Source organism: Paramormyrops kingsleyae, chromosome 18 (assembly GCF_048594095.1).
Source record: "Paramormyrops kingsleyae isolate MSU_618 chromosome 18, PKINGS_0.4, whole genome shotgun sequence".
Taxonomy (NCBI): Eukaryota; Metazoa; Chordata; class Actinopteri; order Osteoglossiformes; family Mormyridae; genus Paramormyrops; species Paramormyrops kingsleyae.
The window spans coordinates 21,522,405-21,547,694 of record NC_132814.1 but is presented as its reverse complement, the minus strand read 5'-3'; the positions used below and the strand labels follow the sequence as shown (position 1 = coordinate 21,547,694).

The 25,290-nt window shown below is 44.3% G+C and overlaps 2 protein-coding genes and 1 long non-coding RNA gene across 6 annotated transcripts in view; 1 reads left to right on the top strand and 2 right to left on the bottom strand.

Moving 5' to 3' along the window:
* The window catches only part of LOC111855303 (synaptotagmin-2-like), an 84,493-nt gene extending 77,010 nt beyond the window's left edge, over positions 1-7,483 (top strand). For all 3 annotated transcript variants that reach the window (XM_023834202.2, XM_023834199.2, XM_023834200.2), the window contains 4 exons: positions 2,233-2,400; positions 3,105-3,222; positions 3,640-3,773; positions 4,227-7,483. In XM_023834202.2, the coding sequence (XP_023689970.1) occupies positions 2,233-2,400; positions 3,105-3,222; positions 3,640-3,773; positions 4,227-4,442 (636 nt within the window). In that variant the 3' untranslated portion in view covers positions 4,443-7,483. The remainder of the gene's footprint in view (positions 1-2,232; positions 2,401-3,104; positions 3,223-3,639; positions 3,774-4,226) is intronic.
* LOC140579535 (uncharacterized) lies at positions 41-3,645 on the bottom strand. Its single transcript, XR_011983518.1, has 3 exons — positions 3,167-3,645; positions 2,412-2,520; positions 41-1,085 (listed from the first exon to the last, which is right to left on the bottom strand). It is a non-coding gene; the product is annotated as an uncharacterized lncRNA (long non-coding RNA).
* Positions 7,484-11,290: 3,807 nt separating the features above from the next.
* LOC111855304 (protein phosphatase 1 regulatory subunit 12B-like) overlaps positions 11,291-25,290 on the bottom strand; it is a 28,100-nt gene continuing 14,100 nt past the window's right edge. Inside the window, exons 6-12 of one of the 2 annotated variants that reach the window (XM_023834203.2) lie at positions 19,856-19,915; positions 19,552-19,568; positions 19,236-19,380; positions 18,829-18,933; positions 17,918-17,968; positions 17,400-17,450; positions 11,291-12,727 (exon numbers count right to left, since the gene is read on the bottom strand). In XM_023834203.2, the coding sequence (XP_023689971.1) occupies positions 12,641-12,727; positions 17,400-17,450; positions 17,918-17,968; positions 18,829-18,933; positions 19,236-19,380; positions 19,552-19,568; positions 19,856-19,915 (516 nt within the window). In that variant the 3' untranslated portion in view covers positions 11,291-12,640. The remainder of the gene's footprint in view (positions 12,728-17,399; positions 17,451-17,917; positions 17,969-18,828; positions 18,934-19,235; positions 19,381-19,551; positions 19,569-19,855; positions 19,916-25,290) is intronic. The other variant, XM_023834204.2, reaches the window with a different exon arrangement.

The window sequence follows — 25,290 nt, the reverse complement described above, 5'->3', positions numbered from 1 at the left end:
CCCTCAATCCCCCAACCCCCCAATCCCCCAACCTAAACCCTACAGAGCTGGTTTGGGGTGAGTTGGATTGAATAGTAAGAGCAAGGTAGCCAAATTAGGCTCAGAACCTGTAGGAACTCCTTGAGGACTTTTGGAGAAGCATTCCGTGTGGCTACGTCTGGACGCAGGCTGTGAGAATGCCAAGAGTCTGCAATGCTGTCATCGAAGCACAAGGGGGCTATTTTGGAGAGTGTGAAATCTGAGAAAATGTTGAGATGCTGAACACTTCTCTTGGTCGTAGCAATATTTGATATCTATTACTTCATTGCCTTAAGGCCTTGTACTATAAGGTGATGCATTAAAAGCAGGCGTGTCCAGACTTTTGACTGCAATTGCTTGAATCGTGAGGCTTTTTACAGGGTGACACATACCAATATGCAGACTTCCAGCATTTGGCATGAAGATAAATAGCTTAACAATAGCTTAGTCCTAATGAATTGATTTACATTAATATAGGACTCAGAAGCCCACAGCGAGGTTCAGTTCATTACCTGTCATCACTGCTGCAGTGAGGCAGTGAGCTGAATCTACTGTAAAATACAGCAGGTGGGATTAACAGGTATCGACTAACTGGAAGCTTACTGAGGCACAGTCATTACCAGGAACATCATGCTTGTGACTGGGAGGTCACCAGTTCAAAGTGATTTCATCAGTGGGCAGTAGAAGGATCGAAATGCTCCAGGGACTGTCTATTTAGATGAAAGTGAAATTTTCAGTGTGTGATTTGGATCCGTAAGGCGAAGCTGCGAGTTCGCCGCGCGCTTCCTGTGTGACGCCCCCACGGCCGCCGTGGGCTAATGTTCCAGTGAAGGGCCATGACCGTCAAAGGGACTCTCTCGCACTGTGCCGAGTAGAGGACTCTTTATAAAAAGCGCGGGTTCTGCTTCTCCCGTGCTGATGCCGCCGTCTCGGAGGAGCTGATGACATAGCTCCTCCTACTGGGGCCTGTGGGTGCTGCGGACAGCCTCAGCTGGAAATGCTGGATCCGAGCTGTATTTTTAGGCCGATATTTCCCATCGTTCCTTGTCCGCCATCTTCGGGGAGCACTGAAAAGCAGCAGGAAATTATTAATCATTCCAGTAGCTTTAGTTCTGCATTTCGCTTCCCAGAAACTTTCTCCCAGTTAATCCTTTAAATATCTCAGAATGCAGCTGTTTAATTATCCCAAAAAAAATGATGTAAACCTGGAAATGTCACACAGACAAAAACCCTTCTGAAAAATGTGGAAATAGTTTACGTTTAATCCAGATCAATCTGCCATAAGCAGACTCATAATTCCCTATGGAATAGGAGTGAATTAAATATAATTGCACAGATATGTTGAGATCTAAATATATGTGAATATTTATTAATCTAATTTAATTTAATAATTAAATATACTACTCAAAATCTGGGAGCAATTTTTTTACTATGTGTATCAGAGGAAAGCCTGCAACATGGGGGGAGCATGAACGCTCCACTCTCAGAGTTGGGGCCGGGATTTGAACCTTTAGCTTTAGAGATGGGAAGCGATCAAGTAACCTAATGTGTCAACCTAGAGAGGATGCCAAAGATAACATACTGGTGCAGATGAGAGAGCAGGCTCAGACAGTGTCCCTGGAGCAAAGGGGCTCTATGATTCTGCCGGGGGATTTGAACTAGCAACCTTTTGATCACAAGCACAGACCAAATCCCCAGAGCCACCCAATCCAAACCACCCTAAAATCTACATATTATGATACACATATATAAACAGGAGTGGCTTATCAAGCGCATTGCTGAAAATGTGAGCTGTCTGGTTTTTGGGGGATCTTGGAGGGCTTTAGGGGACAGCATTGATAGATGGATTTCACCGATTACACATCTTGGCAGAAATTGATTTAAATTCCGATATGTACCTCACTGAGGTCTATGATAAATTGACAATATAAGATAAAGTTAAAAAAAAACTTCTTAACAATTCACAGGTCCTAAGGGTTTGCATGCATGTAGGAATTAATCTCTGAATCAGGTCACTGGGATACCTTTAAATTATCACTGAAACGAGTTGAATTTTTTTTGAAAGGGCAGTACGTTTACCGTATTAACCCAATAAACTGGGGTCTTCATTTCTAGTCATTCTTGTTATTTGGGATACATCTATGTGGGTATTATGGTTCCGTTCAGTGTTCCTGAAAGCCTCACCGGCGCCCCCTGTCTGCCGCTGCTCCCCAGATTCCTTACCAGGAGTTGGGCGGTAAGACCCTGATCATGTCAGTGTATGACTTCGACCGCTTCTCCAAACACGACATCATCGGGGAGGTGAAGCTGCCCATGAACACGGTCGACCTGGGCCAGCCCATCGAGGAGTGGAAGGACCTGGAGAGTGCGGAAAAGGAGGAGGTAATACTTACAAGGTGCCGTTGTCCAGTATGGCCACCAGATGGCGCTGTGGTTCACATCGCAAGTTAACGTGCAAAGACGGGAACTGCTGTAGTACCGGTCATCAATCCGCTGTTTCCACTGCCAGAAGAATGTTTAAAAATATGAAACAATCAAACTGAATCAACTATTGGAAACTGATGCCTATTGGAAAATAAATTAAAGTACTTTCCTGACATTAATACAGTAATAAATATTTAATGAGCATTAAACTATAAAATATTCATATTCATACATAAACACAATGTTAACTGACAAAAGAAATAGCTCAGTGTCAGAATTAATGATGTGTCAATTATCTGGTTACTTTTTTTACCAGTTGCAATTAAAATAACAGTAACACATAATGGATATTTAGCATGTGATTTTGATAAACTATTAGACTGTTCACTTAATTTAAGGAGAGTCGGATGTAAAGATAATTAATATGAGTATTGAAGGAATAATTAGTCCAGAATGTCTGGTGACAGAATTAAAATGTCTTTTCAGTGCAACTTGGGGCAAACTTTACCACACTGATTTCTGATACATTGTGGGTGTTTTCTCAATATTCTTCTTCTTTTTTATTATTATTATTATTATTATTATTATTATTATTATTATGGAGCTGATGTAATTCATGCTAATCGTCCTCTCTCTCGTACTGCTACCCCTGTGTCATGAAGCCCGAGAAGCTGGGTGACATCTGCATCTCCCTGCGTTACGTTCCCACGGCCGGCAAACTCACCATCTGCATCCTGGAGGCCAAGAACCTGAAAAAGATGGATGTCGGGGGTCTGTCGGGTGAGGACCGTAGCCTCCTGCAGGGGGCGTAGTAGGAGTTTCCTCTTCGTGGAAATTGCGGCATGTAAACGCTCCTATTCGGACATCAGCAGGCAGGCAGTTACCCCAGGACCATGACAGATACCTTTGGTCCAGGTGAAATTTGTGAGGTGGGATTCAGCAGCCGACTGTCTGGAGCAGGACAGCAATGGAGAATGGCTCAAAACGCAGTGTCTGCAGTACGATCATCTAGATTATCCAGAGCCTACTGTGATAGCCTCACTCAAGCACATTGCTATGAAAAGCAACCTATTCATTTATTAAGAAATTACACGATTCCTAAAAACAAAGCACATTTGGTTTTATATGTTGAATTCATAGTATTTTAGTTTGTTCAGTTTAAATTTCCGAAGGTATCATGTTCTCCCTGAAATCCAGATCCCTACGTGAAGATCCACCTGCTGCAAAACGGCAAGAGGCTGAAAAAGAAGAAGACCACAGTGAAGAAGAACACCCTGAACCCCTACTATAACGAGTCCTTCAGCTTCGAGATCCCTCTGGAGCAGATGCAGGTACCTTCGAGTTCTCATGTGCCACACGGATCACTGCCACCTCCGGCTCTGTGGATCCTGAGCAGAGTTCAGCTCTTTAATGTTTTCAGTTGAGTAACCTGAACCCCGCAGTCTCCACGGTGAAGCAGGCTGAGTGAGTTACTTTACCTTTGGCAATCAAGTAAAACCCACTGCAGCTAATGGCTCATACTATGATTCTCACTGAAGAGTCCTGGCATAGTACAGCATTGCCACAGGCTGCCCCCTAGTGGACAGCACCACAATATGAAATTTTACGACAAAAGTGTTTTTTTTTTATACAGTTGGGTAATGAAAATGTTAAATTGTTTATTTATTAAAATGTAATTTTAATAAAAGCAAACTTCAAAGAATAGCTTTCCTGGCAGGAAATATGATACAATCTTTTGTTGTGTGAGGTCAGCTATTCAGGCGTGCAATTTTTTTGTCCGCTAGAAAATTCAGGCTGTCGTCACGGTTCTGGACTACGACAAGATCGGCAAGAATGACGCCATCGGGAAGATCTTCGTGGGCAGCCAGGCCACGGGCACGGAGCTCCGGCATTGGTCGGACATGCTGGCCAACCCGCGCCGGCCCATCGCCCAGTGGCACCCGCTCAAGCCCGAGGAGGAAGTCGACGCCATCCTAGCGGGTCTGGCCGGCAAAAAGTAACCCCGCCCCCCACGCGCCCCTCCCAACACGCCACCCTCCCAATCTGCTAACCAGTTAACCTGACATTCCACACTGCATGAGATTTGTGGATCAACAGCCACAGCAGCCACAGTCAAATGAGCGACTAGCAGGAGATAAACACATTTTTTTGTTTACATCGAGTCCGGCAAGCAGGAAGAGGAAGTAACGATTCCCTTTGATGTGTTTGTGATGCATTCCATGATAGCAGGAGGCCGCACTGCGTGCTTTGGGGAGCAGATCACATGATCCCGTCTTTTTTCGGCTATGGCGACAAGCAAGCCCGAGCTTTTTAAAATAGTCACGCCAGCCCTCTGTCTGAGGGTCCACTCCTCAGTAAGCCGCAGGGGCAGCTTCGCTCAGCGCTTGGCCGGCTCCGCTTTCCTGTGTGTACATCCGCTGTCCGCTACGGGAAGGATAACAGTGGCAAATTCCACAGTGCAATTGGCTGTCATACCACCAAACATATAACAACATTACATTTTATTTATTTAGTAGACGCTTTTATCCAAAGCGACGTACATTTTCGAGAAAGCAGGACAGACAGTCCCTGGAACGATCGTTGGTTAAGGGCCTTGCTCAAGGGCCCAGTGATGACATCACTCTGCCGAGTCTGGGATTGGAACCGGCGACCTTCTGATCGCAGACACAGGAGCCACACACTGCCCCAACATCAAAATGTACAACTTTAACATCATGTTTATGGATGGAGGCACAGGTTTTGTATAGCACAGTGAAAACCTGAGCAGCGCACAGCTAAGATGATGTGTCCCTTTAACATCGTCCCAGCATTATGGTCCCTTATCAGCCTGGTGACGCCTCAGCTGATGTGGTGGCGTACGATCCCCGCGGGGTCACGGTTTCCAGCGAGTCACATATGCACCATACATTCTTGGGGTCAAGAAAATGGAAGATATGACACGAGCGAAACTGCCCCCTGTTCGATCTGCTGTTTGCCTGCAGTAGGCTGCGGCTTCTACATAATGTCTCTGTCTAAATAAATACAAACCCATCGTGACACATCAAAATCAGCGGATGGTAAAGTCTGTTAGCAGTATCTCTGATTATTTTAACGGGTTTTATTACTGAGATGGGTTCACAGTTAAGACCATCAGTTTTAACCAGTATAATGTTGTACACTCCATGGTAAATGTTGGTGTAAGAAAAGGCCATTTTGGCACCAATTTTTCAATGGAAAGAATTTATTACAATTTTATGTTTACGAATTTCAAGGGCATGTATTGAAACTGTTAATGAACACATAATAGAAACAAAATGAAAATTAATATTTCATATCTGATAGGAAAGGTAGCTGAAGCTACCAGGACTGGTACAGTGAAAAATAATGACAAGTGATGTGACCAACCAGTGTTAGTGTGACTTTCAAACCCATAACATTCAAATGTTCACAATACGGATATATTTTAATGTTTTATTTATTTATTGAAAGAAAAACAAAGTTTTATAAGAGGTAATATTTTAATGTTGAGCTGATTTATTTGGTATTGGTTGTTAGGTGGCCAAAGTTACCAGGTGCCTTCAGAAAGGACAGAGACTACATCTGATAGGTCAGGCAGGTCATGTGATCAGCAGAGAAGCAACTACTTTGGGCTTCTTTATAATCCCTTATGAGTCTTAACTTTTTTAGGTTCATTTTTAGCATGAATTAGGGAACTGTGTCTTCCACAACTGGTTGGGATGTTGTTCTGAACCTCTTTGTAAAGGTCCAGACTCTAAGGACCCTGCAAACCTGGTTTGCTAGTTGTCTGTCCTACTGCCTGCAAGCTACCACCTCCTGTTTCACTGTCTGCAGTTCTCCTGGCCGAAGCTTAAGTGGTAATTCATTACGTAATTGTTGATTTAGTAACAGAAAAAGTGTAGCAAGCTTTCAATACAAAAATGAAATTCAAAAAATATCATTTTAACAGCCATGAAGTCTTTTTACTTTTACATTAAATGTGTCACTCGAGCACTTTATAATAAACAATGGGTTGTATGTTAGACTTACTTTTAGAAGAATTTTAAGCTTTAAAAATTTTGTAGTGGACTGGATTTTTACCTATTTTTTGTTGCCGTTTTTATCATCCATTGTGACAACATTTATATGTTTTGTATTTAATTCATGTTAAATTTTGATTTATTCGATCAGTGCATATTTTTGTCAAATATGTATTAATTCAGGAAGTCCCTGGGGTTCATAAACCAAACAATGTAACTTCACAGACGCATAAGAAATTATAAAGCATCGAAAAGTGCAAAAAATATAGATGCATAAATGTTCTTACCCTTCGTCTGAAGTCGCATCTCAAATGCCATGTTGAAAAATGTTTCATTTTGTATGTTATTTGTAAATTTGATTCTCTAAATGTAATTCATGAACAATCTATAAACATCATTGGGTATTTTCTGCTGTGGCGCTTTTCAGCACCACTCAAATTACACAACTGCCCCCACTGGCTAAAAACAGTCACTGCACTTTACAAACGTAATAATTTGTAGAGAAAAAAAATATTAGTATCAAGTACATTGGTTGAAAGGAAATAATGCTAAAACAAGGTGGTAATTGCACTGTTTGTAGTATATGTAACCTTGGTGACGCTTAACGTGACCCTCGTGTGTGGCCAGGGATTTCTTTGCTGACATTAGAATCTCCCTTTAAAACACAATTAAACTGCACCTTTAGCTGATCACATATTTACTGTCCAGGTTAGACAATTTACGTGCAATGCATGCATGAAACACCTCATACTGCATATGCCCTATCGTAATGTGCTGTATGGTTTTGTTTCTCTGTCATCAAAAGTTAGACAGTGAGGGTGTGTGTAAGGTGTGTGTGTGTGTGTATATATATACACACACAGTCACACACACACAGAGTTCAAGTTAGAATTCTGGACACACCTACTGAAAATTATTTGTTTTTTTAAAAGATAACTACCACAAGCACATCTCAAGGTTAAGTTAGTGTGAAAAAGGAACAAGACAGAGTGCAGCGACAGATGACCTGTACCCCCCCCCCCCCCCCCCCCAATCCCCCAACCTAAACCCTACAGAGCTGGTTTGGGGTGAGTTGGATTGAATAGTAAGAGCAAGGTGGCCAAATTAGGCTCAGAACCTGTAGGAACTCCTTGAGGACTTTTGGAGAAGCATTCCATGTGGCTACATCTGGACGCAGGCTGTGAGAATGCCAAGAGTCTGCAATGCTGTCATCGAAGCACAAGGGGGCTATTTTGGAGAGTGTGAAATCTGAGAAAATGTCGAACACTTCTCTTGATCGTAGCAATATTTGATATCTATTACTTCATTGCCTTAAGGCCTTTTATTATAAGATGAATAACATAGCTAATATATAGAGTAATGGACTAATGCATTAAGAAAGTGGGTATGTCCAGACTTTTGACTGGTACTATGTATGTATGCATGTATGTATGTATGTCCTTTTTTATATATACACGACATGTATACATATATATATATACACATATATAATATTGGTGTTATAAATCAGGGGCAACTTTTGTGTTTTTTCACCTCATCCATCCATATCTAATAACAGGTATATCATATATCCGTGTTTGAAGAGCTTCACACGCTACTCTGAGTGAGTGTACTTCTTTTCAGAGCAGTTTAATATCTAATATCTTAATAAAAACAACATTCCTCAATCGTCGGGACACAATTGTCGGGATCAAAGATCAAGAGACTTTATCGCTGTTTCTTCTCCATTCCAAAATGCAGAGAAGGGACACTAAATGAGATTCTACACCATACATGCAATTGAACAATCCACTGGTGTGTAGTTTTGCCTATATATACATAAATCACATCTGTTAATATTGCATGTTTCTACGGAATATTGTAAATAGTAGCATGTTTTAAAGATGAAGCAAAAATGTATTGTGTACTGGTGTGCCATTTCTCATTTTAATAATAAAACGGGGGAGAGATGCATTCACTGTATATTTTCTAAACAAATTCTTGAATATTTTCCATGAATGGGTTTGGGAAAGAATGTGAAATGTAAATGATAAATAATAATATTGTTACTGATAATATAGGTCTACGCCTGAACTACATATGAACAGGATTGGTGTTTTGTGCCGTGTGTGGACTCATGCCGCCGCATGCTTGCTGTCTTTCTGTGCTCAGAACTTTATGTTCCGGTTTGTTCTTTACTTTTTAATATCCATGTTAATTTGTCCATTTGGCGCAGTATCCGATGGACATGCCGTTGTACTTCCTGATTGGGGCTGGGGTCCAGTTTAAAGTAAGAAGACACTCCTTGAAGCTGTTGAACATTTCAGCTCACGTAATTTTTTGATATATATTTTATTTATTTGTTTGTTCAGAGCCCTCTGTTATTCTAATTACCTTTCTTGTTGCTGTGTTTTCTGTGGGATACTTGATTACCTGTGGCACAGGTCACATTTTACTGCATCTGACTAAAGTATACGTTTGTACGTGTGTGTGTCGGGATTGCTAATTAACAAAAGCCATATGACCTAAGCACTAACAGCTCTGTAGAGAACGCCAGACAAATCTAGCTCTGTGAATAGCCCTGCATTCTTCTCTCTGTGTCCATCTTGCCTTTCCGTCCATTACACTTCACACATTCTTTTTTCAGTACAATTTTGAAATATTTTGAAGCTTTTTCACTTTTGTACTCTGGAAGTGTCACTTTTTTGCATCATGTTTAAAAAGATAATGCAAAGTAATTGTTAATTTCTTTTCATTTATCTTCATCTCCTGCTGCTTTAATTTTGAGAAAGATCGTGTAAGTTCTTAATTGATGGCATGGAAGATGTTAAGTCTGTATATTTTTGGGCCATGTGCAATTTATATCCAGTTCTCTCCAGTTTATATCCTATTTAAACTACTTTAAAAGGCGTTACACTATACATTAGGAGTATAAGTGCATTTTATGGAACTTAAACTGTTCCTTTGTTAATGCCATATACAATATTTCATTGTGAAGGTGACCTTCATGAATTGTAACAAATGAGGTAACTAATTAAGTTATAATGTGTTAGGATTCCTCCCAAGAACACAGTGTTTCTTAACCTGGTCCTCGGGAACCACCCCCCCAACAGTCCACATTTTTTTCCCCAAGGACCAGTTTGAGAAACACTGCAATAACATAAGATGTGAATATTTAAAAATATTTTTATTTCACTCAGATAAATTCTTCAGCAAATTATGATTATAGTGATCAAATAAATGATCATGTTTCATTGAGTGTAATGTCTTTCTGACAGACTTTAATATTAGGGGGTTTATTCATTCAGGGAACTCCAGGTTGCCCAGATAATGATTCTCATTCTGTCTCATTTCCGTGGGTCATGAACACTGTACTTCCAATTAGGGATAAACCAAGAGCATGATCTTTATCCATATCACTACATTTGATTTACCTGTTTCTGTTTACATGCACAGGGTGGGGAGGGGGGGTTGCCCCACATTCCCTTTGCATTAACCTCTGAGCGCATAGTGATTGATCCATCACTGTTAAGTGTCAATTTGGGAATGAAGACCGCATCAGGACCAAATTAAGGGGACTCTACACCTTCTGCACGCTCACACACCACTGAAAGGCTCTGAGGGGGAAAGGAGCCAGACCTGCTGTCCCCTAGGGGCGTCTGTGGTGGGCCTGAGGATATGCATGGTGTCTTGTCCTAAACCTGGTGCGACCCAGCATGGTGGGGATCTCCACGTTTCTTGGCTTCTCCTGGCCCTAAATCACGCCTCTCCTCGTCCTCCTCCGCCGCCTCCTCGGTGCACAGAACTGTCCCATACTGCTTATCTGCTCCATCACTACCCTCCCAGATTTGTCCTCCTCGGTGAAAAGCAAAGGGACAGGGCTCCATCTTCTGCTTGGTTTTCTTCCCGTCCTCCGTGTCGTGATGTCATGTCAGTATTTGTACCTTCTGTGGATCGCATGCTATCTCCCTGGCGCAGGGACACTTTGCAGAACATTGCTCCCACAAGCCTGGTATTACAGGACATCAGTACGACGGCCATCTTTGACGAGACTCAAAGGGAACCAAATATGAAATATCTCAATAAGAATTACCATGTGTGTTACCAGCTCTGTACTAAACACATAGGAAATAAAAGCCTTTTAATTACCTTTGGCTGTGGCTGATTACTCCAAATACTTACGACTGAGCCTTTGCATATTTATTTTGTTGATCACCCTTTAATGTATTATTTCACCAGTGTCATTAATATTAATACTAATTATAACTAATGTCATTGATTAATACAAATTACTCTAATCACTGCTCAATACAGCCAACAAGGGAAAACAGGCTGGAACCATTCTTGGTCACTTAAAAATTAATAACATTTTCATTATAAAATTATGATGAAACACTAGCCCCTGGGCGAGGCCAGCGACATGTGGAGATGTTTTTACTGCCCGTGGGTCGCGGGGTTAACATTTTATGTTTAAATCTATAATGGATGAACAGACTTTTGCCAACAAATCTTTGAATTAATATTAAAAATATGTTAAATATGAAAAATGAACTAGCTCTTCTGATTTCTGCATGTCTTTCCACAAAAAAAAAGGTAAAAGTAAAACCTATTGTCTTCATGGGGCATGAAAATCATTTTAAAATGATGAAGCCCCGATTTGCCCCAACAGGGACAATAACTGCTCAGGCCTGAGCAAGCAGGTATTTTTTAGTACAGTGCAATACTGAGTGCGGCCACTGTGTGTCTCTGTATCCCAAGCACGCCGCGCTAAAGACCGATCAGAATCACGCGGGACAGTCCAGTCCTGCACCGTAAAAAGAGAGCAAATAAAGAATGGGCTCAAAATTAAAGTGTTCTTTTTGAAAACCAGATATATTTAACAAAGCCCTATTTATCATAAAATATAGATCATATAAATCGTGATGTATACAGGTATAACAAAATGCATTCATATGTCCTCCTTTATTTTCATATAGAATACAGGCAAGTCATTCAGAAGGCTCACATAATCTATAGGGCACTGATCATATACAGTACTCTACAGTACTGTGTATTTGATATAGCTTATGACCCCGTTTGCCAATATGCAAACCACCATATAATTACTCAGAACTCAGGATACAAAACGCGCGACTGAAGGGGATTTGTGGTTGAATTAAACCAAATGAAATATTGGGTGTTACACGTCCCTGGTTCCTACGCCACACAGTCCCCAGCGGAACGAGTTATTCTCGCACGTTTTAGCTATGCTTAATGCATATTTAATGCGATCATGTATAATTTATATAGTCCGTAAAGCATTCAGGGGAAGAGGGAGAGATCGGCCAAGATATACCGGCAAACCCAGCACCAGTGCGGGTCCCGGACGAACCGACACTAAGGGCAGAGCATTTTATTCCCAGCCCCTCAGCAAAATGCATTTTACAGTCAGTATTATCCATCCTGAGCATTCATGATCTGAATCTTTACGTTTCATCTCCAAACTTTATTAAACTGGCTTGAATTATACATGTAATAGCGTGTAGCGCAACAACGTTGGTTTATAAAGAACTTTTTAAATGTGAAAATGTGGATTTTCCTATTATGGATGTGGCCTCCGCTGCCGTCCCTACTATATGTTTATACAGAAGATGAACATAATCTGTCAGTTGGATTACAAAACCAACGGTACCGTACTTTATCTACCGAGATGTATGGCTACAAAATTTACTGTTGTAAATAAATAAAGTGATCCCGTGAAGTAAAAAAAAAATGTAACCTTGTGCAACATTTCCATCTCATATAGCCTGTTAAAAGGCTGCTGCATTCAAACCCACTCGAGGAAAGTGTGCAGGAGACGTAAGCAATGGTTCTGTCATACTACAAACTCTGATGTGATTTAACAAAGATATTTGTTTGTGTGGGACTCGCAGGATATATAAATAAACTTAAGCACAAACACATACAGTAAAGGCGTGCTTGTGTGAGTGTGGCCGTGTACCTCCGGTGCGGAAACAAGTGTGGGTGTCTTAAAATGCAGGAGTGTGGCGAACCTGCACAACAGAGCCCCTGATCTGCCCGGTAAACATCCTTCCTCTGGAAAAGTCCACCACCGGCCTTGGCCGAGGAGCTGCTGCCGGCAGTCGTATGGGTGGGGCTCAGAGGATGAGTATGAGGATGAAGAGCAGTCCGGGGTGAATTTGGCGGCCACGTGGGGCGGTGTCTCACTTGGACAGCTTGCTGATGACCCTGATCAACGCCCCGTTCTCGTCCTTCAGCCTCTGATTGTCAGTCTTAAGCTCTGTTAGTACCTGTAGGAGACGAGTAAGGTGCAATTGCATCAGAGGGGCGGGTATTTACTGTTTCTCTTACTGATCTGTGTTATCAAAGAGTGAGAACGTGGGTAGGCTACATGCAGCGTGGGAAATACTGGACGCAAAATATTTATTGCGTATTCTTCATCTGCCCTGGTCCGGCTATTTGGGAGACAGACAAACCACTCTGTTTAATTACAAATTAAATGCATTTAATTATAGTTTAATTATAATTAAAGTCATCAGATGTGTTTTTTTTTTGGATTATATTTTAGTTACTCATGGTTTGATTTAGTAAGTCATCTGGATTCAGTTCTTTCGTTAATGAATTGTGTAAGCACAATTATACAATTACGATATTCCGAGACCAGATTCTGAAATCTGAAGCAGTCAATAACAGAGACTGCAGCCGCCATCAGCTCCGTCTGTACCTCTGACAGGAGCAGCCCCCCGTTCCAGGCTGTATCAGACGTAAGGTTCTTCCACCATGGTTTACAATAACAAACAACATCGACGTGGTTTTTTTGAGGCTTTCTGAGGAATTTGCCTGTGAGACACAAGCCGTCTCTTTCCATAATGGGCGACACCCTTCAGAATCGGAATCTGGACATTTTTATTAACCTGGAAGAAACTGTTTTCCTCCACATGGGGAGCCAGCATTTAAATGACACAATAAGCAATGTGTACATACCTGCACCCCACAACGCTCAGTATATGATTAACACCCTTAACCCTAACCCTTATATATGATAGTACCTCCATACACATTTGTACAAAAAGTCCAGAGGAACAGCGGATCCTGAACATACCACAACTGTTTGGTTCTCATCGATTTGACCCACTCATTCTTTCTACATATATAAGGAAACTTTTTTTGAGGTATATTTTTATTTCTGTCCCGTGGAGTCGATGCAGATGTAAGTGAGTGGTTGCAGTGTGGAGCAGCGTGGGAATCGCTGAGCACGAGGAGGGATCTGCGGGAAACACCTGCCTGAGAGAAGCGCAGCACAGAGGAGGTGGGTGCAAGAGGAGGCCAAGGAGAGCAGGAGGAGGTATGCAGAGAGGGGCGGGGAGGGGGGCAGGCGGGCGGGCAAGGGGGCCAGGCAGCACGATGGACGGCTCAGAGGTCCTCCGTCTCAGGCAGGCAGGCTGCCGCTGAGAGCCGGCCGAGGACACGCAGCATGGCCCGGTTCTCCACCGAGAGGTGCTGGTTTGCTCGCCTCAGGGCCTGCAGCTGAGCCAGCTGGGGGAGGGCCTGGAGAAAGAGCAGGGGGAGTGCAGAGCGTCGAACCCCGCGGGGGGGCCCCGAGAGAAGACACACACGGCGAGAGTGAGAAGGCGTATCGTCAGGGGAGAGAGAGAGAGAGAGAGAGAGAGAAAGCAGCAGTTCTGACTGGAGGACAAGCAGAGTGAAGGACCGACCCTCAGGCAGAACCAGGAGGGCAGTGTCAGGCTGCCCCCTAGTGGTGGTGCACTGCAAGACTGTTAATCACGCTGCCGGTCGGTCGCACAGGGCTCTTTCTGATGTGATGAAAAGTGAGATAGGTTGATCCAGCTGACACAGTTGGAAATGCCCCCCTGCCCCCCTTTCAGGTCTTAATTGACACCTCAAGGTGTATCTTTAAGGATGCCACAGAGCTTCAAGATATCCGCTGGCCTGGGAGTCTGAAGGAGGCGACTGAATCACTGTAATCAGGAGGAGCTGACTGCCTTTGTCAAGCCCTGCTCCAGTCTCTGAGCGATCCACTCTCTCCCTCACTCTGCGGAGGTCAGTGGTTAACCAACATATTACAGTGAGGCGCTTCAGTGAAATCGCTACGGAAACCACACCAAGCGAGCTGTGAAACCACACCAGGAAGCTGTGGCTGGCTGAGTCACCTGCCGAAGGATGCCTTTCATTCTCAGTGATTTATAAATGCTGTGGTCATACTAGAGGCACTATACTGTATATGCTACATGCAGTACTAATCTGTAGTACAATATCTACTACACATTACAGACACTACACATACTACACACAATACTGATCTGTATACTGCAGGCATTATAAAATTACACATAATACTAAGCTGTATACTATAGACACTATAAAACTACACATTATACTAAGCCCTATACTATAGGCACTATAAAGACCACACATAATACTACGCTCTATACTATACAGATGAAGTCGCTTCAATTTTCCCAGCCCTGCCGGAGGCCATTCGGCTGACAGCCGAAAGCCAGCCAGTTCCCAGCCAAAAACCAGCCAAAGGAGTTGACCCCCCTTCTTCTGGAGGTGTGCCTCAGTAATCCTTTAAACCCGCCCATTTATCCACTTGCAGGGTGTTACCATTAGATGGCGCTTCCTTAACAAAAACAAATTTCAGCTGTGGTCAGATGTCCAACAGGTATCAACCTGAAGCTTTTGGTAGCCATCAGCAAGCTTCTGGCTTAATTCTGACTGGATATTTGACCACTGTTCTTGGCAGAATTGGTAGTTGGTTTCCTAGTATGGCTTTAAAGAATAACCTACAAATTTTCAATATGTTTGAGAACATATAGGTGAACTGTTCCATAAAGCAGGAACAGTTCTGAAGCTTGGCATACTTATCAGGAGTGAAAATTTATTATTCCAATATTTATTTATTTATTTATTGTTTTGTACTATTCCTGTAATATAGAAAAGCTCAAAAGTCTTGGCAAAAAAATTCATGATGTGATTTTTACATTTTCTCAGCACCAAATAGATTTTTGAAAAGTGTATGTTTGATTTGAACAAAAATAGAATAATCACACTCCAAATGGTCTCAGATAATTGATGCTAAGTTTGTGCTGAATAAAAGCATTTGATTCACTTTGGGATAAATGTGTTTTAGGTCAAGGGTGAAATATTTTTAACAGAGACAACATCTACTGTTATATTTATATTAAACAGTGCAATATGAAAATACAAAACCAGTACAAAATAGATTATATTCTATTCAAATATACATTCTGTCCCTCTTTGTTCAACATCCTGTCCATCTTATTACTTTATTTAGGCCTGTAATTAGTGTGTTGCACACATCCTGGGTCAGTCTCACCAAAAAAAAGAAGTGAATTAAATTTAAAAAACTCTAAAATAAAATACACTAATGAGTTACAGTTACCTGATAACAGGGAAACTCACTGCAGCTTAATTTATCACTGCTCCTCCTGGTGGATAGGTAAATCACTGCAAGTGTTATACACAGAAAAGGTTTAGGGGCGGATCATGCCGGCCCCCTTGTTCATGACATCACCAAGGGGGATCTCATTACAGTCAAGGTCCCACCCAGATCCCAGCAGGGACCTGTCAGGGACCAGCCATGGCCCCATCAAGGAAACAGGGGAAATTTCAAGCGACTGCATCTGTAGGTGCTATATACAGTATACTACAAATTATAGTAAGCTCTATACTATAGGCACTATAAAGACCACACATAATAGTACGTTCTATACTATAGGTACTACAGTATATATACTACACATTATAGTAAGCCGTATAACGTGTTATGTTTCCATGAATGTACTGACAGCAGAGCAGCCCATCTGAGGCAGTCAGTGCAGTGATTAACACACCTGCACAGTGATTAACACACCTGCGCAGTGATTAACACAACTGCGCAGTGATTAACACAACTGCGCAGTGATTAACACAACTGCACAGTGATTTAACTCCTTGCCTCACTCTGCAGACGCTCAAATGGGCCTCCCAAAAATTTCTAATGCTAATGCAACCCCCCCCCCTCCCCCTGCCCCGTCACAGTAAAATGAGCCACATACAGGGGTCATTTAGAAATGAAAGAGAGAGACGAGGTGTGTAGCATTTCCCAGCATCACCACAAACAGTGATGAACATGAATCCCCTGACTTCCTCACTCTTAACTATGATTGTTAACTTTAGCGTCTTTTATTCTATGCATGCAGAAAGTTGTTTAAAAACAGTAATGTGTGCAACATTTTCTTCTCTCCTTTTTTTAAGCCTGAAAGGCCAAACGGTGACAGAGACAGGAAAGACAATCACACTCAATTCGGTGCCGCTGTGGGGGTGCGGAGCACATGGGAAACTGGGCCAAACATGCCACAGTGGGCGCTGTGGAGTGAGATGCACGTGTCACCCCAGGCCCCCCCCCCGCTCCCCCCCCCCCCAGCAGAATGGAGGACTCACCGGATCCCCCACCCCCCGCGTCAGCCTGGCCTGCCCTCATGGCTGATAGCCACAGCGAAATCTCACTGGGCCTTCCTGCCGAAGCAATGGGGGACAACAGGGGTGAGCCGCTTCCCAGCATGCATTGCCACTGGCGGTCAGATTTCTGCACGCTTCTGATTTAGTATGAATTCGGATTTGAAAAAGCCGGTTGGACTGAAAAATCCAGTGTAATGTTTCTTCCCCACATCAAACGCCACTGCAATCTGTAAGCCCCAATAACGATGTTAATATCAGCGTTGGATGTTATCCTCGTCACATGGTTTTTGATTAAACAGACGGTGTCTGGACACGGTGGACATTAAAGCTCAGCCTGGCTCCACTCAGAAATGTCTGCTGGAAGTAGGTCATGGTGCCTGTGGCCGTGCAGCTCTGCTTGGGGGGGGGGGGGGGGGGGCGGGTTTGGGGGATGTAGGGCAAGCCCACCTGGGCTTGTTAAATTTGATTGGACCTTACCTTAAGTTCTTCTTCCATTTCTGATACCTTTTTCTCCAGGATCCGCTTCTCCTTTGGGAGGGAGACAAATTTCAGTCAATGCTTTTCCAGTTCTCATGAATGGCAGAGCTAGCAGATTCTCAGCGGCGGCTTTCCTTAACGACCCCCCCATGCTCCGGCGATCCGCTTCCGAGCCCCGACTCAGGCCCCCCACAGGAAACAGACGCATGCTGCGGTGGCCATGAACGCATGAACACATTGCAAGGTCAGCTGGGACACGCTGGACCAGGGAGCAAAGCCAAGAAGGGGTTCGAAAGGACACCCCCTAGAGGACGGGGCAGGCAGCACAGGACGGGGAAATGAGAGACAGCGACCCGGGGAAAAAGAAAACGAGGACGGACTGAGTTCCAAGAAGAGAGAAGCAATGCCATAATGCCAAGTGTTTGGAACAGCGCATAAGGCAAGCGGTCACATGCTGCTCTAGTGCAGGCTCCAGCATCCCTACCCATAATGCTCTGAACAGGAAATGTCACCCGTACCCGTTTCTCTGATTCAAGCACACTGGACCTTTCAGATATTCTGTCCTGCTTCTGAAACAGAAAGGCATAAAGTTACCAGAGAAAGAAAGACATTTAAACAATAAAATTCCTTCAATGCAGCCTCTACCTTTTTTGTTCCATTACAATACTTTTTCCCCTCAGAATTCCAGGAAAGAAAGCATCATGGGGAATTATGTTGTCCTCCCCCCACCCCCCGCCCCCCCCGCTGCCTCTCCTGAGGTAAACAGCCCCACTCTCTCCAGAAGTAAACACATCTCCATCAAGGGCGAGTTTGCTGTTCCTGGGGCCCTACTCACAAAGTCACTCTGCCAACCCCCCCCCCCCCAGATGTTCCAAAAACTAAATAAATAGCTAAGCCAGTAGAGTCAGAAGATGGCAGCCAGCAAGCTCATTATCAGGGCACCCTGCTCCTGCGTCTCCTAAATAATGTGTTTATTTAGTGTATTTAGTGTAGTGACTGTTTGTAGCCAATAGGGGGCCCCCAAACCTCAGGGTCAGATCTATGGCTTGAGCTGTGGTGAACTCTGCTGGTGGTAGTAGGAGGGTGGTTGATGAGAGGTATTGATCATCTAACTCGGGATATGCGTGAGATTAGGGCTGTGATTAGACAGGCTGATTTCGTGTAACTGCAGTTTTGACATAGCTGGTAATGTCTTACGAAGATTGAAAACATTTTAAGTACAGTTTGATTTAATGGAATGTTTCTATTAAAGCATGATGCTTTTTATAAACGATGCATGTTTCGTAATCTGGAGAGGCCCACCACTGTTAAATATTTCATCAGACATCGACGGTGCGTCTGGGGATAGCAGTCAGATGAGATATCCATCCTGTGAGCCTTTGAAACAACGGTTAGCTGTGTAAGCGGCTCACGCGAGGCCTGGCTATACCTGTGTGACCTTCTCCAGCTGAGTACGGACTTTGGCCAGCTCCTGCTTGCTGTCCTCCAGCCTGGATTTCAGCTTCTCATTCTCAGCCAAAGCGTCCTCGTACATCTGCGAGAGGAACGAAAAAAATAAAACGCTTGGCTTCAGGGAAATCCAAGCATGAGGAAAAGTGAGGATGACTCGTGTGGCCCCGGACTCAGTCCTGACTCCCCCTGATGTGTTTCCACCTGAGGCCATATTCACAACACAGCTTTACAAGCGGATCAGCAGATGTGTCTTTCCGTGCGTGACTGAGAGCGGGGGACTCCGTTTAGTGACACACTGGACCCCATCCTACCGGGACGATATATGAGGAGACGCACGGAAAGCGAGCCAGCGAGGAAGGTCACTTCCCCTCTCATCGTTCAGACCTTTTTGTACTCCTTTGAGCTGCCCTCCTGATCCGGTTTGTTCAGGGACGCCAGCCGGTTCTCCCGCCGGGTATAGGACCCAGTGCGACCCAGGAGTCGCTCCGTGGTGCTGTCCGTAGAGCTAGACCCAGAAACGCTGTCCAACCTGGGAAGAACAGTGATCCAAAGTTCAGGCAATTCGGCTAGCTATTGAGTTACATAGGACAAGGATTTATAGGAAGGCAGGAAGCCGAAGAACAGCGAAGTACACAGCATATTTCTGAATTTCATTTCTACAGAAATTTCACGACACACTACAATATCAGGAAGCACTTACCGAGATGCTCTGTCATGCTGTAAATGAAAACAGAAATGACTGGTCAGGCAAACATGTAAATACAATATATCACCTTCATCATGATGGAACTGTGAAATTTAGACTTCGGTCAACCTTAAATGCTACTGCATACAAGACAAACTTCGGAGACTTGTGAGGATGCTGATTTTTATGTTTTCACGACTTTCCACGACCTTATCTCTGTAGCAAAGAAAGACAACTGCATCTTTAGAAGCAGAAAAAGACGCATCGTGACACCTGGTGACCGGAAAGGGCAAACGAGGGATTATAAAGAAAAGCTTACGTCTAAGATTGTGGTCAAGCTTTTAGCCACGAGTTGAGGAGAAACTTCTTCCCGTTGAACCTGTAGAGTCAGAAGATGGCAGCCAGCAAGCTCATTATCAGGGCACCCTGCTCCTGCGTCTCCTAAATAATGTGTTTATTTAGTGTATTTAGTGTAGTGACTGTTTGTAGCCAATAGGGGGCCCCCAAACCTCAGGGTCAGATCTATGGCTTGAGCTGTGGTGAACTCTGCTGGTGGTAGTAGGAGGGTGGTTGATGAGAGGTATTGATCATCTAACACTGTCTACCTTGCATGCATGCATGTCCATCCATCCAGCTTCTGAAACCACTTACCCTAGGCAGGATCATGGGGGGGGTCTGGAACCTATAGGCACAAGGCAGGGAATAACCCAGGATGGGGCGCCAACCCATCACAGCGCATTCACACACCAGGTACTCACACCTATGTAAGTCCAGTTAGTCTCAGCATGTTCTTTGGACTGTGGGGGGAAACCGGAGTATCCATAGGACACCCAAGGGCAACATGCAAACTCCACACACATGGAATCCTGACAGATACTCAAACCCAGGTCCCAGGCAACAGTGCTAACCACTGCACCACCCTGTATGTGATATTCCATATCTAGCCAGTTTATCTCCTCCTCTGACGTACAGTCAGGAAAATTTCCACGACAGAATCAAAATATATAATATAAAGTATATCATACAATATAAAAGGGAACCGTAGCATGTAAACAGGTCCTGAGTAAAATATGGAGGCAAATTGCTTATTAGGAGCTAAAAGACAGACATTCTTCACCCAGGTAAGATGTGAATCCAGGTTTTAGATTATAGGGATGCTTTTCCCCGTGTTAGACATGAGTCCAGGATTCTTAGTTTACATTATAAGGACATTTTTTCCAGGAATCTTAGTTTACATTCCCTCAGTCATGATGTTCTCCCCTCAGCACCCTGGCACCAGCAGAGGTCAAGCAGGTCAACCCCTGTCGGTAAGCTGTTGTTAATCTTTCAGTGGGTGCTGGCAAGACATGGTGGAACCAGGCCATGTTTTAATGTGAATCTGCTGCTTCCTCTGGTCCGCTGTTTCACAGACTAGAGGGGGAGGGGGGAAGGGGGGGGGGGGGGGGGCACTGTACCAGTGTCTACAGATCCTGACTTGCTGGTGAGGCTTTTGATGGTACCTGCGAACTCTAACCCCGCTATGAAAAAAATAAAGATAACCCTGTCGTCTGCTCATCAAGATATGGAGAGTCTTCTTCCCAAAGTCACTAGTTAATTTACTTCTCAATGTTAGCTCTTCCAGCAGGGGAATTTATAGGTCAAATAATCAGCTGCCCCTCTGACTCACGTTCACGCACCATGAACGTATTTATTCGCTTATGTTTCCGGGAAGCGTCACAATGAGCCACAATGTGAAGTATAGATGACAGCAGCTTGTCTCTGTGTTTGAGAAGTGATCGCAGAAGGACCGGCCCATTTTGGCTAAAGGAGACTGAGCAAACAAGAAGCATCTGGGGGAAATTAGCCAGGTGCTGGAAATCATCAACGCAATGCTGAAAGTTGAAATTTTGGTTAAAATATATCAGTTGTGAAGGACAGGTCTGATGAGTGGATAGAGTGAGAGAGACGTTACAGGTATTACGCAGTACTTTGCACAATATTAACATGTCAGTATATGCATTTTTCTTTCTCCTCCTGTAGCGCTGGCTCCCGTTTATTCTGGCAGACGAGAGGCAGCCTTGAGCGTGAAACCCGACCCAGATCTGGCGGGTCCCGTCAGGTGCTCTCGACCGCTTGGCCTGAGATCTAACCCACTGCCTGACCCACAGAGTCTACATAGGGCATGTGGGTCCACTTTGTGCCAGAACGTCTACTGGGATCATAAGGAAGACTGCCCAAGACGTGCTTGTGTTAAAAACTCAGAGGGGGAGGAAGCGTGTGAGAGAGAGAGAGCGAAAGACAGAGACTTTATATCCAGATGGAGTTCATGTTCCCTACATTCCCTGAGATTAGAGACACTCCAGCCTGGATCAACATCCCAAACATTTACTTGGGAGGATCTGGAAAGCGGCAGCTGAAGCCCAGCAACGCACACGGCTCCTAAAAGGGAAGGAAACGCAGACGAGGCTCAAGCTGAAATCGACGCAAAAAGCAGCACCAAAAAAGGACAGAAATCTGCTGCCGTTGGGCTCCGAACATCAGGGAGAAAATCATCGCTGAAACTGTCAGAGATTTAGGTTCTGCATATTTTTCTTCAGTCAACAGGTTTAGTTACCCAGCGTAGTTGTTTATAAGATAAACTGTAAAAAGTGAGTATCTTTCACGACAGGTTAATTCAGCCTGGATGTTTCTGTAAAAACTTCTTAGTCCACAGCCCAAAATGACGTCTCAGAAGACAGGAGATGTCAACAACAGCAAGCCAAACATCCCCAACCTGACAAAGCATCACCAGAAGACAGAAGTCACACTTACCATAACAATCATAACTGACACTTGATTGACTCCCCTGGGGAAGTTGTCTTTATATCTCCCTCAACTTACTCTTTTTTGTAGAGAAAGTTGTCGGTGAAGGGTAGCGACCTGTAGTGGCACCCAAGGAGTTGGGGGTTAAGGGTCTTGCTCAAGGACCCGCAGATGTGCTGAGGCTGGGTTTGTACCAGTGACCTTATGATTACAAGTATACTTGGGCAAATACAACTTCCTTCTTCCAGGACTATAAAGTTCCTGCTTAATAAGAGTGACATCTTTATATGCATAAGAAAACTCCACTAAATGGATTCTGAAGGTCACTGAAATTAATCAGAGTGCTGTCTTCTGTTTTCAAAATTATTGTGCGGTCGGCAAATTATGCAAAATAATAAAGCAGTACTGTTTATGTACTCTGAAAAATAGTAAGGCAGCAGTAGTGATAAATCAATTAGCTAATGAACTCTGAACTGTTTCTGATGTGGCCATGAGGTACGCTTGCCAAAGACGGGGTGACTTAACCATGTGCTGCGCTGCCCCCTGTGTGTCAGTCACGGTAATTTAAGAGGCAGCTTCCCACTTCAGCCTCATCATACTGGATATTGAGATTACACTGCTGAAGGTCAGTACATTTACAACCCTTTTGCTGTTGTAGCACTGCGCGATTGACAGCCCTGGGTAATTACATTACCTTTATGTAGCAGATGCTGTTACCCAAAGCGGCGTACAATCGAGAAGGCAAAAGCTACAGTGATTGGCGTTAAGGGCCCGATGGTGAGCCAGGATTTGAACCAATCAGTTTTTGATCACAGGCACTAAGCCACCAGCCCACCCCTCCCACGATTATCATACAGGGATAAGGGGTTGGGGGAGGGCAGAAAGCTTTGATCTTTTAAATGTTTATGGGTGACTGCCGGCGATGCCTGTCCGCCTTGTCCTTATGCGGTCATGCTCGAGACTGGCGAGTCTCCAGGGCTGCCTGAGCCAGGCTGAACCGGGGCGGGGGAATGGAACTCCGTGGACAGCCACAGGCTTTTGGGACACCCTCTCCCCCATCTAAACACCACAACGGCCGCCTCGGGTAAAATACGGCTGCTTTCTGAGTAAAAAAAAAAAAAAAAAGCCATTCCTCTTATTCTTCATGTAACAGAGCACCACAGAGACGCGGCTAATGCTGCGATCCTCGCGGTGAGCTGATAAGCGATCTCATACTTGGATAGAGGCTAGAGAGAACTTGTAATACTGAGAAGGGATCATGGCTAGTTTGAGCGTGAGCAGGGTGGGGATTCCCGCCTTTCCGAGGAGTCCTGTGATTCCCAGGAATGTAGGGCTAACAGATCCGAGCACACAGCTTATCGATCCAGGCAGTTGGATATCATAAAAAAGGTGATCGCTTCATTTCGGACATGTTCCGGGTAAACGCTCGCCGAAAGCCCTGCCCAGCATTCCTCATAAGTAAAAATAACACTGTACAGAAGGATAGATACATTACCCACTGGGGCGGGGTGTGTACCACACACATACTCCACATAAAACACAAGCTTGTTTATGTCCACAAAAGCGCTTCTGCGGGAGACTTTACTTAAAACCACGTTTGGTTTGAACAGCAAACATCCTGCTCAGGAGCATAGGACTGGGCCGTGTCCCCCCTTCCCAAAATTTAATTAGGCTTAATTCGCCCCCCAATAAACAGACCGTTGTATTTAAATGATTGTCAGTGTCACCAACTTCGATCAACTGGCCAGCGTAACATTTCTGCACACACATTTACATGTGTGTCACAATTTTATAAACTTATTGTATTTGCAATACATTGCATGGGTCTGTAGGGTTTGCAAACTATTCCAATGCTTTTGATGCAGCAAATTTTAGTTTTATAATGGAATTATATAAATTTGCTGTAAGTTGTGTCCCCTTCCCCCAATCTCAAATTCCCTCCTACGCCGTTGGTCTTCCTCATCCATGCCCCTCAGTCAGTTCCGGGGTTCAGAAGAGGCTGGATTCTCCCTGTAGTCCCCAGCGTCCCCTTCGCAGTGCGCGCACACGAACCCGCGGGCACACGCTCTCACAGAGACGGACACACGCACGCACTCATACACGCACGCGGGACCCGGCTCGCCTTCTTGCCAGCTCCCTAATGGAAACTATGAGTAGCTGCCGGCGGAATTGCTGCCGATAAACAAAGCCATAAAAGCCCCTTCAGTCCCGCCATTCTCACGCCGTTCAGCCCGTCACTGTCTCTTACTCCACGAACAAACGCCCCACTGTCCCCTTCATACAGTCCAGCTGATGGTTCCCAATAAAAAGGCGCACAGCTGCGCTTATGCTCTTTGCCCGGCCACTTTTAATGCATTGCGCACACTTTTCCCTTTAAAGATGCCCCATGCCCTTTATCTGCGCTTTGACGACAGTGCTAAAAATAAAGTTATGTATTTGTTTCTAATGTATTTGTTTTACACAAGGAGGCAATGCGCGCACGTCATGGAAACTCACCCCCCCACCCCCGACTCCCCCAGTTCAAACCGTGGATGTGTACTAGATTATGTCTAACAAAATATATATAAATAAATTCTCAGCCTATTTCGGTACCCCGCCCTTGCATTGCTCTAGCTATTTGCTCTGCAAACGGAGAGGAGTTGGCTTATACCGATCTCCCCCGGGACTGAAATTAACGCCCATCCGCAAAATCATCAGCCGGATTTTAGTTTCTGAAAGCCACTGTGTGAATACGGTGGACCCCCCCCCCCCCCCATGACAGCTGCTATTAACTAAACAAAACGTCAAGGAAAAATACGCGCAACGGTGCTTTAGAGGCGGAAAAGCTAGGAAAGAAAGGGGGAGACGTAGGTGCGCATGCAGGATGGTTCTGCGGTGAGGCAAAGGAAAGTTTTTGCGGAAGGTCCCCGATCCGTCTCCCGTCAGGGCTAATATTCCCAGCATCTCCGCCGTCCGGAGCCAGTTCGCTCCTGG